Consider the following 15,869-nt stretch of genomic DNA (forward strand, 5'->3'; position numbering starts at 1 on the left):
GGGTGTTAAATGCAGTGTTAGTATTATTGTTATAGATTTTTTTTATGCTATGGCTCAGATTCTCATTCAAAATGTCTCTATGAATTAGGTGTATGAACATCCAAAGAAAACTTTAACTAACCCATTCAAGACAGAAAGAATAATCTTTTTATTTCTAAAGTACACTGACTAAAACGGAGAGATAGCAAGAAACATGTCTTTCTCAAAAAGCAGAGAAAGCTTAGCTCCTGCAGTCTTCCCATGCTTGGGCTGAGTTCAAAGCACTGCCTCGTCAGTTAGAGACCGGAGCGATTTTGCTCGGAACTTACCAGGCATGATGGGCTTCTTGCAGTGGAAGCACTTGGAGGAGCATTCGCTGGAATAGCAGTCAGAGCACAGCAGGCGCTCATCCTTGGCAGCAAAGGGTTTTTCCACCAGTGAGTGAGTGCATTTGGCGCAACTGAAGCATCCTTTGTGCCAGTGCCGGCCTTTGTAACAAAGATCCTAAGAGACAGCAAATAAAAGTTAATTAAATACGTTTGCTACAAAACAGACCATTTTATAAGACAAAACACTCTTGGGGCTCTGGTGCCGGTTGGTTTTGCTGGTAGCTTGAGGGAGTGTTGGTATTGATACTATTTCCCATAAAGAGGAGACTCTTCCGGGCTAATTAAGAGCTGCAGCCTGGAGTTTTCTTGGTCACTAAAGACACATGGAAAATAAATAGGCTCTACCCTGTTTCTTCAAATTTTCTCTACCTTTTATAAACTATAAGACAGGATTTTCATGAAACCATTTTTATTTTTAGGTTGTAATATGCTATTACTGTTGGAGATTTAACAAAATCTCAGTGCCATTTTAGTAAAACAAAGGCAAAAGGAAAAGGAGGAAGAGGATAAAAAGGGAAAAATACAGTAATGCGCACTGGGGGAGGGAAAGGGCTGTCGGGGTGCGAGGTATCCGGGCCCCGTGAGTTTAGTGGGGATGCTTTGAAGTCAGAAGAAGATTTTTGAATTTTTACACCTCCAATTATCATATGTATTTATTAATTTATACTCTTGTCATTCCAGAAATAACTCAACATTTTAGTTGTGTAACTTTGAGCAAATAAAAAATAACTCTTCAGTCTTTAGCATCCTAAACCATCTCAGAACACCGTGAGGATTGTATATCTTATATTCCGTAGTGCTAAGCCTAGTCCTGGAAGTTGGTTAAAAGTCACTCTGAGGGTCCTTATACCCAGTAAGTAGCAGAGCATCAGAGTACTAACAGTCAACACCAAAGGAAAAGAAGCCTTCCAAAGCATTTGTCTGCTGTTCACATGCAATAATTGTGTGACGTGCTACCTACCTTGGAATCTGACTCAATGGGTTCTTTGCACTCCTCACAACGGTGAGAAAAGATACGATCATAACACGAAACACAGTATGGACTGTCATCCTTTACTACGTACTTCTTCCCAAGAAGTGATGCTGTGCAATATTGACAATCAAATTGAGCCGTTGTCATTTCGATTCAATGCTGTGAATAAGAAAATAATTCATGTATATTAAAGCCTTTTTTGTAAGGTAAATTATGAGGCCTCAATATGAGTCAAGCATTTGAGTGAATTTATATTTTCTTAAGTGAAAAGGCACCAATTTAGGAAAATATGCTGTAGTCATGGTGACACTTGGAGCGATTTAGGAAAGGCTACTCTCCCATCTTGGCAGCTCCTGTGTGTTTTGCTGGCAAAATGCACCAAGCCAGCAGCCACGTTGTGAAAAACATCTTCTATTCATCATTCACTACTGTGGAATTCAATGGGAATGTGATATGTGTTGAAATAGGGTGGTTTCACCTCAAGGATCTCAATATGGACTGTTGACAGAGCTTTCACTAACATATTATCTTGCTGGAGAGTTCTGGAGGCAGAGTTCCGTGAAAATAACAGCAGTCTTTTTTGCTCTAACTGAGATAGAAATTAATAACCAACTGTATTTCTATTTTCTAGGCCATTCTTTTCTTTCTCAAATCTTTATTGGGTACCTGAGGAGAGTTCTGTGCATTCATCCTAAGCTACTCCTGTACTGTATGTTTCCTCTTGGCACATCCTCCCGACATGTGGCTCCAACCCCCCCCAGATATGCTGCTGACTCCAAATCTCTAGCTTTAGCCTGTTCATCACTGTCTCCTCGACATCTGCATGTACATGTCCCTCACTAAGCCAGCCAAATAAAATTCAGTAGGTAGGATTCAGTCCAAGTGCTAGGTTTTTGTGCCTGCTGTTGAGCAATTGCCCATAAGTGCTGTAGAAGTGCTGTTGAGACCATCAGTGGTAGAAAAAAGCAAAAGGCTTCAGGCTTTAGGGCTAAACTAACATGTATACAGAATAAGTAATAGCAGCAGCAGCTTACAGAGGAAAAACTGATATGAAATGAAGCCAAGGCCAGGATAAGAATTCTAGTTATTTTTTAAATTTAGGAAAACCATTAAAGAACAAAACATGGATTTCAAAAGGTTTAGGTAGGCATTGAACATGAGGTTTTCATTGTCACCAAAGGCAGTACTACTGGTTTTCTTGGGAAATGAGATTTTTCATCTCAGGATTTACTGGGATATATTAGGAGGTTTGAATATTCCCTATTTCTTCACTTCAGAAATTAGTTTTTAAAATTAAACAAATCAGAAAATCAATCATTGTGATTTTTTTAAACAACATTTTAAGATGTGAGGTTTATTTACTATATTTGAATTGTATTTTGCCTTTTTTTATTTCAATGACGTTTCCGGCAGAGGGTCTTCCTGAATACACATTGTCATTAATTCTGTGCACAACACTTTTGATATGTTGTTCTTCACTAACAGAGAAAACAGAGAAAGGATTCAGAATATGTGGGTCTTTTCCCAGGAAAGATCAAAATTCAGACCAGAAAGTTCCCAATGGAACATGCCAAAATTATCTACAAGGAACATTGAATTCCCTGTTTGATTAGTTCCACAGAAATGTTCCTTCCTAGTGAATACAAACACACTTAAAGGGTTACTGAGGGCTTGGAAGCAGGAGGAAAATAGATCTGATTCACTTGAAAGATTTAGAAACTCAAGTTTTATTCACATTTGCAATGATCAGATGTTTATCTCTTAATAGTGAAATAAGGTATATATCTTTAACTGACATCATTTAATATGAAAGATACCATTTCATTATTCATATTTATTTAGTTTCAGATGTGTATAAAAGCACTATGAAGAATGGCCCCTCAGGACTTGGGAATTCCCAGGGTACATCCATTTTGTGAAATTATTAGTATATTACAAAATGAAGAAACAATAAAAGGGATTACAGAGTTGGTAATATTTCAAGGGTTTAAACAACACCTTAAACACAACATTGTAAGACTTGTACTACTTTATTTGGTGATCAGGTCAGAACTCTAAATATCTGAAACCTAAATGTCCAAATAAATATTTATTTTGCAAGTGTGTAAGTGTTGATATCCAAATATATGTCAATAAATAGAAATAATTGTCTAAATATAAGTACAGTTGTCTAAGTACAACCATGTAATAGATCTTGCTCTGTAGAAAATTCTTCACAACACTGACTATATTTTCTTCACTTTTTTAAAAGGAGGAAGTTACTTTTTACTCTGTGTGTTTTTTAAAGACAACATCAGGGAGTTGGATAGGGTGAGGACAGTCAGTTCGGTATTTCAAAGCCTTGTGCTTTTGCACTTTATAGAACTGCACAGTGGTTGTAGGCATTTTGTCCAGGTCAATGTGTGTTGAATATATACTTAGTAATTTTTAACTCCCTGCCCTCAAGAAGTCTGAATTCTCTTAGCTCAGCTCTAACCTTGGTGATGGTGAATATAATTTGAGTCAACTGAATGTTCACTCTCTTACGCTTGGTGGGGGAAAATACACTGAGAAATTCAGTCCTACATTTTCAGTCCCCATAATATATCACATGTATCATTTACATGTGATACATTATATCTACATTAGATATGATGCATTAGATGAATACATCCAAATAGAGTTTTTTAAATAAAGAGTTACGACCATGTACATCTGACCATTGAACAATGTGGTAAGGCTGCTGGCTCCCATGTAGTCCAAAATCCTCATGTAAGTTTTGACTCCCCCCAAACTTAACTACTAATAGCCTACAATTGATTTTATGTTAGTAAATGATGAAACAGACTAGTATGACATACCTAACTTCTGGTTAATTTTTCTGATATTTCTAGGCTCCACCGTTCATCTGTGAGTTCTTTCAAATCGTTGCAAATCTCCCAAAATTTTTTCCAATGTATTTATTGAAAAAAAAAATCAGCATGAGAGTGGACTCATGATCTTGAGGGAATGGATGCGGGAAACACATATGAGAAAACAGCACAGGGTCTCACCTTAAGCTGGGAATGGTGAGTCGTAGGAACTGACTTTCCCCTGGGTGCATTCAGGATAAAGGAAGACCTCAAAACTAAATCTTTCTGAAGGCATTTGACCTTTTAATACAAGCAGTTCTAAATGGAGTGGGCAGCCAAAAGAGGCAAGGGAGTGAATTTTTCCAATCAGATCACTTTTTATCAACTTATCTTTTCCTAAACATCATTCTATACTTTTTCTTCTTTATCCCTAACACTAATATTTTTAAGGACTTGGGGAATACCTGTATCCAGAAGGTTAGACCACATGGCTGGTTTTTAATCATTCTCTAACAGGGAAAGTCGTAGCAAAGAGGATGAGGACGGACTATGTCATTCTTATCTCAGGAGCCCCAATCTGAGGGTAAATTTGACAAAGATATTAGGGAAATTTTGCTTTTAAAGACTTAAAATCCCTAATCAAAGCTGTTTTACAATTATGAGTCATAAGAAATCTTAAAACAGAGCCTAATTGGATAACGACTGAACTTTTCTGGGTAGGAGCTCAGAAATGCTATATCAGTATCAACTAAAACTTCTTGTCAAGCTTCATCCAAAGTCCTTCTGCAATTATATTACAGTTGAAACACAGAACTTCTAACATTGCATACCGTGATTTTAGGAGATTGATGTAGAGGTACATTGATATATCAACAAATCTATGGAAATAAATACATAGCTCAGAAATCCAATATTATGAATGGACTTGGCTTTCTTTTTCTTGTTCCTTCCTTTAGATTTTAGATTTCTACTTAAAAGGATGTGAGTTCATTGACAAAACTTTCCATAGTTGACAGTGCTGTTTCTTAATGTTATTTTTTTAAACAAAGAATAATTTCATGTCAAGTTACATCATCTGGTGAATTATTGATTAGACTGCTAAAGCTGTGAACAATATACCCACTTCTATGTAAAACTATGCTGAGTAGAATAGATTCATAAGAAGTGTACTTGAGAGAATGTCAGGCAGGACATAGCTTGATGCTATGCCTGATATCTTTAAAACTCTTTTCTTTGCAAGACATCACATATCACTCATTTATTCATGCATTTGATAAACATCATCAGTATTTTTATTTGTGAAGTAATCCTCTATAAGTTGCGACATAAAAACATAAAAATAGATTAGAGTCAAATTCTATCCTCAGAGAAATTAAAATCTAGTAGGAAGAATGAAGATGTTTTATAAATAACTAAATACAAGTTAGGATGTGAGAAGGAGCAATGAAAGATCATAAAAATTTAGAAGAGTGGTTCTAAACATGGCCTGCATACTAAAATTTTAGAAATTTCTTAAGTGTACTCCTACCCCAAACCAATTTAATCAATTTCTAGAGAAATTGATTAAGTATTCTCTTTGGAGAATGAAAATAGGTGTTTTTTTAGCTCCCAGGTGATTCTCATGTCCTGAGGTTTCAAAACTACCAGTTTAGAGGAGGACAGACAATTACTTTTAACTAGGAAAAATTCAGGAACAACTGATGTTTGATTCAAACAAGTGGTGCTTGAATGGATCATGTGGCGCATAGTATCCGGTGCTTCTCCGAGCCTCGGCTCTGACTCCTGGCTGCAGGCAGCTGACAACATGCCCTGGTCCATCTTACAGCTAGTGTCTGGGATGCACACCTGGCTCTGCTAACTGAAGACACGTGTGTAAAATGCAAGAGAGAAGCGACATGGAAGACATGTTCCTGCCGCTGTTCATGCTGCCAGGCTGGGGCGTCGAGATGTGAATGCTTTCTGTGATTTCAAAATGCCTGGAATCAGGTCCTGGCTGTGGGAGACAGCTGTGGAAGTGGTATTGGTGCCAGCATCAGGTTTCTGGCCTCTGGGTTACAGAGCACAGTGAATGTCGAGGTGGACAAAGAACAGTTTCTACCACTCTTGGAGTCATATTAAAAGTACTGACAATAATACCTGATACCCCTGTGTGTTTCCAGAGTTCCAGGTACTGTGTTAACCACTTCATTTTGTTTTTCTCTTTAAATCCTTGCAACGACCCTGTAGGAGGGGGTCTATTATTATTATCCTCATGAATGATATTATCTCCATGATGAAGAAACCAAAGCTTAGAGAGGCCAACATCACTTGACTGATAAAAATTCTGGATCTAGGATTCAAACTTACACCTGTCAGAAACTGAAGCCTAGATTTTTAGCCTATATAAATCTCCCCTTTCCTGAAGATGTGGGGAAGGGCAATTAAGATAGAACAACAAAATCAGGAAAGATATCTATTTATGCTTGGATGCATGAGACATGCATGGAAAACAGCAAGTGATTTAATCAAAGTGGCTTGCAGGGCACAAGAAGGTAAATATTGGAGGACAAGTTTGGAAACTTGTAATTACAAGCCTATGTACAAAGTAGACCGGGCAAGATCTTCAGTGGCTTAAGTTTGCAGCTAGAGCTGACCTATTTTTTTCTGTAGAAGTGATGTAACCACTGATGACTGAGAATTAAAAAATGAAATATTTTGAGCTGAGATTTATGAAAATGAATTTAGAAATAGCAACAGAAGGGACTGGAAGGTTGCTATCCCACAGACAGGGAAATCAATCAGAAGTTTATTTTTCAGTATTTTATTTAGTCAACAAATATTATTTTTCTTCATATGTAAAAAGTGTTATTTTGTGTGTTTTAGAGGGAATGTGAAGGAGAATTCTTGTTGAAGAAATACTGACCAGTCTTCTAAAACTGATAAAATACATCATGATACCAATTTAAAAAAGAAAAATGCAAAAACTATGTACCCAACCAGATGATAAACACACACCTAGGCAGTTCTGGGTCGAACTACTGAAAATCAAAGACAAATCACATCTAGAATATACGGTAAAAATATTACTTTCAATGTAACAACAAATTGAGAAATTACCTGCTACCCAATGCAAAAAATATGGAGACCGGATATTGAAAAGATAAGGTAAAATTGCTAAAAGAAATTAGGTGCCAACTGGAAGTCTATACTCAGATAAAATATCTTGTGATAATGAAGGTAAAAAAAAGAGATTTTCACACATCAGAAACTGAATATATCAAAGACATACCATATTTGGATAAATACCAAAGAAATGATCTTCAGGCAAAAGGACATTGATCTCAGATTGAAAATCAGAGAAGGAAGGAGTGAAAAACAACAAAAATCATAAATATGTAGATGAATCTAAATAGATATCGACTTAAGCTAAAGAATTAGAAAATTTAGATAAAATGAGAAACTCCTAATGTAAATAAAACATTAAAACTGGCACCAGGAATATAAAATTTGAACTAGTGAAAAACTACTAGAGGAACTGAATTTGTAATTACAAGCCTATGTACAAAGTAAAAGGCAAGCCCAACTCACTTCACCAGTGAATTTTCCAAGCCTTAAGGAGTAACATCAATTTTAGCAAACTATGCCAAGTATTATACATAGGAAATATGATGTTTTTTAACCCATTAAAACTTTGTACCAAAATCTGAAAACATTAAGGGAAAAAATTTATAGGCTGATCATACTCATAATAAAAAACAAGTTTTGCAGTAAATGCAAAAATCTTACCCCAAGTAGTAACTAATTGAATTCAATGATATATAAAAGGTTAATAATATCATGATAAGTTGAGTTTACCCCAGGAATGCAATTTTAGTTTAAAATTAAATAGACAATCACTGTATTTCACCACATTTACCAAATAAAAGAGAAAGCCATTAAGAGGTTGTGGAAAAGGCATTTGATGAAATTTGATTTCAATTCATGATTAAAAACTTAGCAAACTAAGAATAAAAGAATGTTTTTATGTTTAATGTAAAATAGAGCAAACATTATATTTAATGGTGAACACTGATACCTTTTACTCTGAGATCAGAAACAGGAGAAGAATATACATGATTGTCACCACTTTTATTTGGTTATAAACTAGAAATCATAGACTGCACTAAAATGAGAAAAAGAAAAGTATAAGAACTGAAGGGAAACATATAAACTATCGTTATTTGCCGATGACTGATATTGAGTGGAGAAAACCCAACTGGTTCTATAATAAATTATTAGGATTTGTAAGTGAGTTATCAAAGTTCCTAGATAAAATGTCTATATATAAAAATATTATATATTTCACTGTAACCTTATATAACAGTAACAAAAAAAGGAAATTAAAAAATATGTAATTTATGATACCATTCATCAACCTTAAAATACCTTGTAATAAATCTAATAAGAATGCGTGAAACTGCTATATAGAACACTTTGAAGGAACATAAAGAATGCCCAAATAAATAAGTGGAAAGTTATATTATGTGCATAGACTTGGAGAGTCCCTGTTGTGAAGGTACTACCTCTCCTTTAACCATTTTTGAATATATGAATATATGAAATGTAGATGCAAATAACGCCATAACCACTACTTTTGCCCATATGTAAAAGTGCACTGTTCTTTAAGTCAGAGTTTGCTAGGCTTTCTGCCTTAATTTTCATCTTGTTCAAAGTAGCTTCATTCAACCTGTATAAATACATTTGTGCTGGTTTGGGAGTGCTGCATGCCTACTTCAATTGCCCATTCAGGTCTTTTCTTTAGGCAAGAACTTGAAAGAACTTAAATCTAAATGGTGTAAGGAATATTAAAATGCTCTTGTATAATGATCATATAAAATACGAAAATTGTGTGATTGATACACCACACTTGGGCAGAAACAGAAACTGAAGAATCTTAATTCAAACTGTACTTTAGTGAATTTACCTGTGGCTATTTTCCCATTTAGGATTTTAGTTTGCACTGCTGCTCTGATGACAGTCAAGAGCATTTGTAAGCCTCCTTAAGCAAGGTATCTTTCTCTATGCTTGTTAAGTAGTTATAGAAACAATGAACAGTGCATCGTTATGCAATCCCCCTAGTCTCCAAAGGCAACTGTTCCAATTATTCTCCTCTTCTCCCTCCCTGCCTGCACAACCTACACATGTTTGTTGGGTACCAGATTTTATTGATTCCACAGAAGCAGTCTTTAAATCTTAGTTTAGGTTCTCACATGTTTCTAATGGACCCTACTGGCTTGCATTAAGCTAAAGATATTATTAAAGAACCAAGTGCATTTCTACTACATGACTTTTGTTCTCTAATGAGAAGTTGATTTCCCCAAGGAGTTTCAGAACCTCCTCCACAATGCTCAAGAAAAATCTTTGTCAGACTTATCTGATCATCTCTCTTCCCAGTGAAAGAAACATCTCCAACAGCTCTTCTTTAAATGTAAAATCAAGTCTAAACTCCATTACTTAGCATAGAGACCCTTTAATACCTTGTCTATTTTCTCCAGTCTCTCTCCTGCCCTTTTCCAACCCTGCATTGTCCAACATACACACACACACACCATCCATGCTTAGGCATTTCCGGTGACTCTCTATTCTTCAAAAATATTATGTCCTTCTATGCCTTTGAGCCCTTTATGGGTGACTTCTCTTTTATCTCTAATGCCCTCCACCTTGTCACCCACTGACCATGTCCACCTGATGATTCTCCTCACTGATCAAGGTCCATCAAAAGTCCTTCTTTTGGTAGCTTTATACTGTCTCTCAGGAAGAATAGTTCATTCATTAGTTCATACATCATGTCTATTTTTCTTTTGCCACATTGTACAACTGGTCTTTTGTCCTGTGGGTGCCTCTTTTACTTGTTAGCTTCTTGAGAGTCAGGGTGTTGCTTGCTTCATCTGTGTACCTCAGTCCCAGCAGAGCAGGACCTCAGAACATGTTTTACAACTGAAGAAATGGATGAGAGGAACACTTCCTGTTCTCTACAGGCATGGAGTCCAAGACTAGTACTAATGAAAACATATATGCAAAGAGATTCTCGCAACAGAATAGAGGATAAAGGCTCGTGGATGAAAGTTGAGCATTTGTATGCTCTATGTTCATTGAGCAGTGAATTAATTTGTATCTATTATATCCATGGCAAGTATGTCAAAAGACAGAGAATAAAGCTTAGGGGTCTGTCCATGGAAAAGAGAATTCTTTCATTTTTCTGTAAAGGCAGTTGAAGAAGATACCTGGAGTGCTCTTAGAATACCAGTGGGGGAGGATATCAAAGAAAAAATGGGTTAAGGGGCTATTAAAGGGTTTTTATCTGAACGAAAGGCACCAGTAAGCTTCCATGAACAGTTTTTGAACTGCTTGATTAGCTACTTCAGTCCTCTTCTGGAAGCTACACCAGCCTTTCTGGGTCTGTGCACATTACATCTTGAGACAAACCATGACTTTACGAAGATTGCAAGGTCTTTCCCTTCTGAGATCTATGGCGCAGCTGAACTGTTGTTTGACTGAAGTCTTGTTTGATTGAGTGACTGAATCTGACAAAATTTGGGGAGTTAAATGAGATATGTGAAGAAAAAGCCTCCAGTCTGTCTGAAAGACAACAGATGGAGCAAGTAGAACGTTTAAATTCACATATTTAAGAAGTGTGAAGGGGTTAGAATAACCAATAAGAAGTTGTACTTTTAGGTTTTTCTTTCATTTCTTTTCTTGGTTCTGAGGGTGGAGTTGAGCAGACCTGTGTGTTGTTCCTTATCTGTTTTACTTGCAACCAAGACATAACAGACAGGACAGTATAGGGGTTGAAATTGGAAGTTGTAGATTGTTGTGTTGGCTGCTTTAGCACTAGTATGCAACTTATCCACTGCTATGGAAACCACTGAATCTTTCTGGCCATTATTTGCCTAAACTATAAGATGAGAACTGTATCAGCTCTGTGATCCCACTCAAGGTTCAGGTGAGCTGCAAGAATGGGAAGAGCATGGGTAAGTCGGTTGTAGGTCTACTTGACTTGATGGAAACTGTGCAATTATAACTCTTGTTCCCATTTTGAAGGAAGAGGCTATTTTCTTCCCCACTCAAGCACTGCTTTATAAAAACTCAGCAAACAATCTTAAAAATAACTCAGGCCATAACTTCAGGCCATCAATCAAAAATAACCTAAAACAGGCCTCATAGAATTGTGGTGGAATGTTTGATATTAGTCTCTAGGGATATATCTGCAAGCCCAGTTTGCTGGAAGCTGAATGTCTTGTGTGGAGAGGTCGAATATGAATTCTCCTGAGAGTTGACTGACTACTCTCCCATGAAACAGAACTGCTGACTAGACCTTTCCATTCGGTTAATTTGTTCTGTAGATACTAACAAAAAAGAAATGCTTTGTATGATTTTATTGGAGTACTGCCATTCGGAATCATGTAATTACAGTATCTCTTAACTGAACTACAGGTAAAATGTAGTTCATCGTCATGTGTCAATACAACCATATTTTGTCAAACGTTAGAGTCTTTACAAAATAAAAAAGTAAGACTCCTGAAAAATGCAGGTTTAATGCCATCCTTGATTTTTTTCCTCACTGGGGTGGAAGAAAACTTTTAAGATAAAAAGAGTGCTTCCTTTTAAGATAAAAATGGGTTATCTCAGTCTCTCTCTATTCAATGGCAATTTTCTGCTTTTAAATCCACTATCACGCTTGCCTCTACAGTTTTGATCCCAAAGCAACCATAGTCATTTCAGTAGGTATAAGTCGAGTCTTTCCCTTCTACTCTCTGCAAACTTGATATTATTTCTGTAAAAAGTGTTCTGGAAGAGCAAATACAGTTCCTAGGTTGCCTCAGTGAGGGCTTCCCAACCTTGCTTGAGGTTCTGCTTTTGTCAGGACTGGACTGTATATAAGGATATATATGCTGGACTGAACAAAAAAAATTTGTCTCAAAGTATTTAGCATAAGGTCAGTACATGGTGGGGCAGGGTGTTTCTTGCATATGAATCCCCCATGTCAACCCCATTTCCTACAGATGGAGCCTTTGAGGACATTGAAGATCTAATATCAACAACAGAAAGTATCCTCTGCCTCCCTTTTATGTTTTTGGGAAAATCCAGTAAGTACTCTCTGTGAGTCCTCAAGGACAGTTACTGTGTCCATTTTTTGTTTTATTCTGTTTTGTTGTTCTTCCCTCCTATGTGAAGATCACCTTTCTCCTGCTCATTAACTATCAGCCATATCTGAACACTGGCAGCTGTTTCCTGAGCAGTGGGGAGGGAGTTTCTTTGATTTATCTATTTGAAACAGTTTGTGCCTGCTTCCCATTGCATCTAGTGACGAACGCAATCTTGTTCAGCAAAGCAGCATGAGCCACCATTTCTAAAAGCTAAGTGTGCTGAGGAAGGACTGGATCCGTAACCTCAGTTACATCTCTAATACATACTAATCTGCCAAATAACCCCCACAGGGCCAGGTATTTGAGTGTGTAAGATCACATGCACAATTTGCTGTGGTCTAGAGGAATATGTTTCATCAGAGCGGGAAATGCAATGTCTTTTGTACCTTACTTTCACCCATTTTTGAAATTCATTTTGAAATCTCTTTTGAGTTCAATATCCTGTGCTTAAAGATTGTGAATTTATCACTGTAAAGCCAAGATGTGTATTTTTGTTTCCTGGATATTTAAAAGTAAACCCTAATTTCCTTCCGTACTTTTTGGTGACAGAATGCAATCCTTACTCAATTAATTCACCTTAAAAGGATGAAAAATGTATTCAACTGAAACAATGGCTTGAGAGCAGGTTAGGTTAGTGACCATTGATCCGGGGATTTGAGAGGCACTGTGCGAGTGTCCCAGTCTCTACAGGGCGCCCATTCATCGGACCCTACGTAATCTTGGAAACCTAAAAGCATGTGCTCCTCATAATTTAGAAGAACCAAGCAAAAATGACTCTCTCTGATTTTCTTCTAAACACATATGTTTAAATATAAGAAACCAACAATTTCTAATATCATAAAATATAGATAGCATTAGAAACTGTCCAATAAAAAGCGTGTGCTTTATTTGAAAGGTGGCCAAAATATAATGATAGATGTAGTTTCTTTTTCTAAGAGAGCCTATATAAAGTAGTTTTTAAAATCCATGACTTTCCTAAATAACAACTCTTGTTAAACAAATTAGTTAAGAAGAACGTTCAGCCATTCAACTAAGGGCAATACATAAGATTTCACAATCAACTGCATAATTCTTTCCTGAGAATAAGCCAAGTCTAACCTTAAAATATATTGGCTTTCATATATCCTGGCATTAATGCATATTATACATTCTGCTGGTTTATGATCTTCATATTCAAAAAGCACAATGATGAAAGAAGAGCTCATATCTGGGTCTTCTGAAGTAAGGAGAGAACCTGTCAGCAAGTCCTAGTTCACCTCTGACTTAAAGCTGTAGACATTCTTGAATTTTGAGGTATATGAGGGCACATGCAGAAGTTGTATTATGGTATGTTTGATGAAAACCCTTTGCGTTTCTCTGAGATAGTGTTTATAGTCTCTGTTGCATTACAAATGTTTTGATGGTCTGTTGGATTCATTATAATGCATAACATAAGCTCACAGAGAGCAACCGTGGTCTTTTACTCATTTCTATACTCCAGCACTTCTTGGGTGACCTTTAAAAATGTCTTGGATAAAACTGCTGGCACCTTTTGAAGGATTTCTACTATATTGAAAGTGATGATGGCTCAAGACCAGGAGAATCACCTGTAGCACCTCTGGTCTTGGGATCTTCTGTTGGGAGGCATCATTGTGATTCCCTAGTGCCTAGAAGTACTCTGCACACACTCTTTGCCTGATTTCTGGGGAGGAGGCCCCAGACACACTTTACCTTGAATGGGAAGTCACATCAGAGGGTAACAAGGGTCCTGTCTCTGCAAGTCTGTCAGCAGTTTTGCAGAGGGGTGTAAGAGCACAGTGGGTATTTGCTGTCTCTTTGAGTCTTTCTATTCTGTTTCCAGAAATGGTGGTTATGCAGCCTGCAGAGCCTGTAGAGGGCTGGGGAGGGGAGGATTAGACTTCTTATAGGAGGCACGTGCTCTGGCCCTTCACAGATGTGGAAAGGACCCAACCCCAGGCCCTTCTGTGAAGCCCAGCAGCCTGCCAGTAAGGGCTAGTCATAAGGCATATGCGCCTTCTGTCATGTGCATAAAAGTTCCGATCTATCACCAAATTCTTAACTCTCAGTTGATCATCTTCTTGGTTTATTGGAGCAGGTCACAGTGACACTTTATGAAACCACTCAGTCACCAGCTTCCCATTAGACATTTGGCAACATCTTAATACATGTATGGTAGAAAAGAACATGTCATTTACATTCTGCCTTGCAAGTGGAATATTGTAAATGATATCCAGTAAATGGTGCCCTAGAGCAAATGATATAATACATATCAAAATACCTTAAAATGATTATGACTTATACAGATATAAACATACAGGAATTCAAGAAATTGTGGATGGAAAGTGATAGAAGTTTAAGGATATCTATAATGTGTTATCCTAAGAGTGCTACGGCATTTGATACTGATTAAAACCAAACTGGCTTCTCATCAACCAACATTTAATTTAAAAATACCTCAAGTCGCTCTTAAAGAAACCACAAGCAGAAGTGTGTTGAAGAGACAGGGAAAGCAACCAGGTTGTCTTATTGTAGAGGCTTCTGTGCCTTTTGCATTTGGGACCAATGAGTGACCTGTTTTAAAAATTGAATGAAATCTTAACACGAATCAAAAGACTGGCTTATTTTCCTTGAATCTCTTGTTCTTGATCATGGAATATAAGAACTGGAAGAGACAGGTAAGTCTCAACCCACTTCACAGGTACAGAAGCTAAATTCTGAAGAGGGTATTCATATCTTCCAAATAAAATTTTCTAATTACTTAATACAAAGCACCCACGTATTGTTAATCAACATGAACATTTTTTTAATATCACACACTTTTTTTTTTTTACCACATCTGTTATTTTATGACTTTCAACAAGCTTCTTTTTAGACTAGGGTACTAGTTTGTAATACGTGACCTATTTAGGACCAGGTTGTTAAATAGAAATGAGAGATTTTCTTTAACATCAGCCAAAATTGAATGCAAGTCGAGTGACCCATTTAAAGAATCTTACATGTACCACCATTTTAGTAATTTTGAACCATTTTTTATCCTCAGTTTTTCTCTGTGGGGCTTTGTTTTCTTGCATAAAAAAGCAGAATTAACTTCCACTCTCTAATATATGAGTTGCACAACCAGTCTTTTGTGCAATAGTTCAGTAAAAAATTAGAGGATAAGGAGAGGGAGGGAAAGATAAGGACGAAGAGGAAGGAAGGAAGGGGAAGCCCAGAAGAGAATTGTGAAATTTAGGAAAAGAAATGCCCTGTGGATACAGTAAGATATTTAGAGATAAAACCTCTTAGTGCCACAAGAACCATTTGGGTATTTTCCTTCCCTGTGAAAACATGCTTCAGATCCAAGCCCATTTTCTCAGAACCATTAAACAAGGAACTGGGAGGAATTTTTGTTCCTCTCATCAAGAAAGTAAGAAAAACTAAAGTTCAGAAGGTGAATTGGCTTTTTTTTTTTTTTTAATGTGACCAAGTGGTTAGTGAAAAAGCTTCCACCAATATTCAGATTTCTCCCAGGGTCCTAATAGAAGCCATTTGT

At 36.8% G+C, this 15,869-nt stretch overlaps 1 protein-coding gene across 3 annotated transcripts in view; it reads right to left on the bottom strand.

Moving 5' to 3' along the window:
* Nucleotides 1-15,869, bottom strand: part of FHL5 (four and a half LIM domains 5) — a 42,570-nt gene that overhangs the window by 14,053 nt on the left and 12,648 nt on the right. For 2 of the 3 annotated variants that reach the window (XM_017681401.3, XM_017681400.3), the window contains exons 2-3: nucleotides 1,330-1,500; nucleotides 309-483 (exon numbers count right to left, since the gene is read on the bottom strand). In XM_017681401.3, the coding sequence (XP_017536890.3) occupies nucleotides 309-483; nucleotides 1,330-1,488 (334 nt within the window). In that variant the 5' untranslated portion in view covers nucleotides 1,489-1,500. Of the gene's footprint in view, nucleotides 1-308; nucleotides 484-1,329; nucleotides 1,501-4,636; nucleotides 4,736-15,869 lie in introns of those variants that run through there. The other variant, XM_073220942.1, reaches the window with a different exon arrangement.

The sequence above is a fragment of the Manis javanica genome, chromosome 13 (genome assembly GCF_040802235.1).
Source record: "Manis javanica isolate MJ-LG chromosome 13, MJ_LKY, whole genome shotgun sequence".
Taxonomy (NCBI): domain Eukaryota; kingdom Metazoa; phylum Chordata; class Mammalia; order Pholidota; family Manidae; genus Manis; species Manis javanica.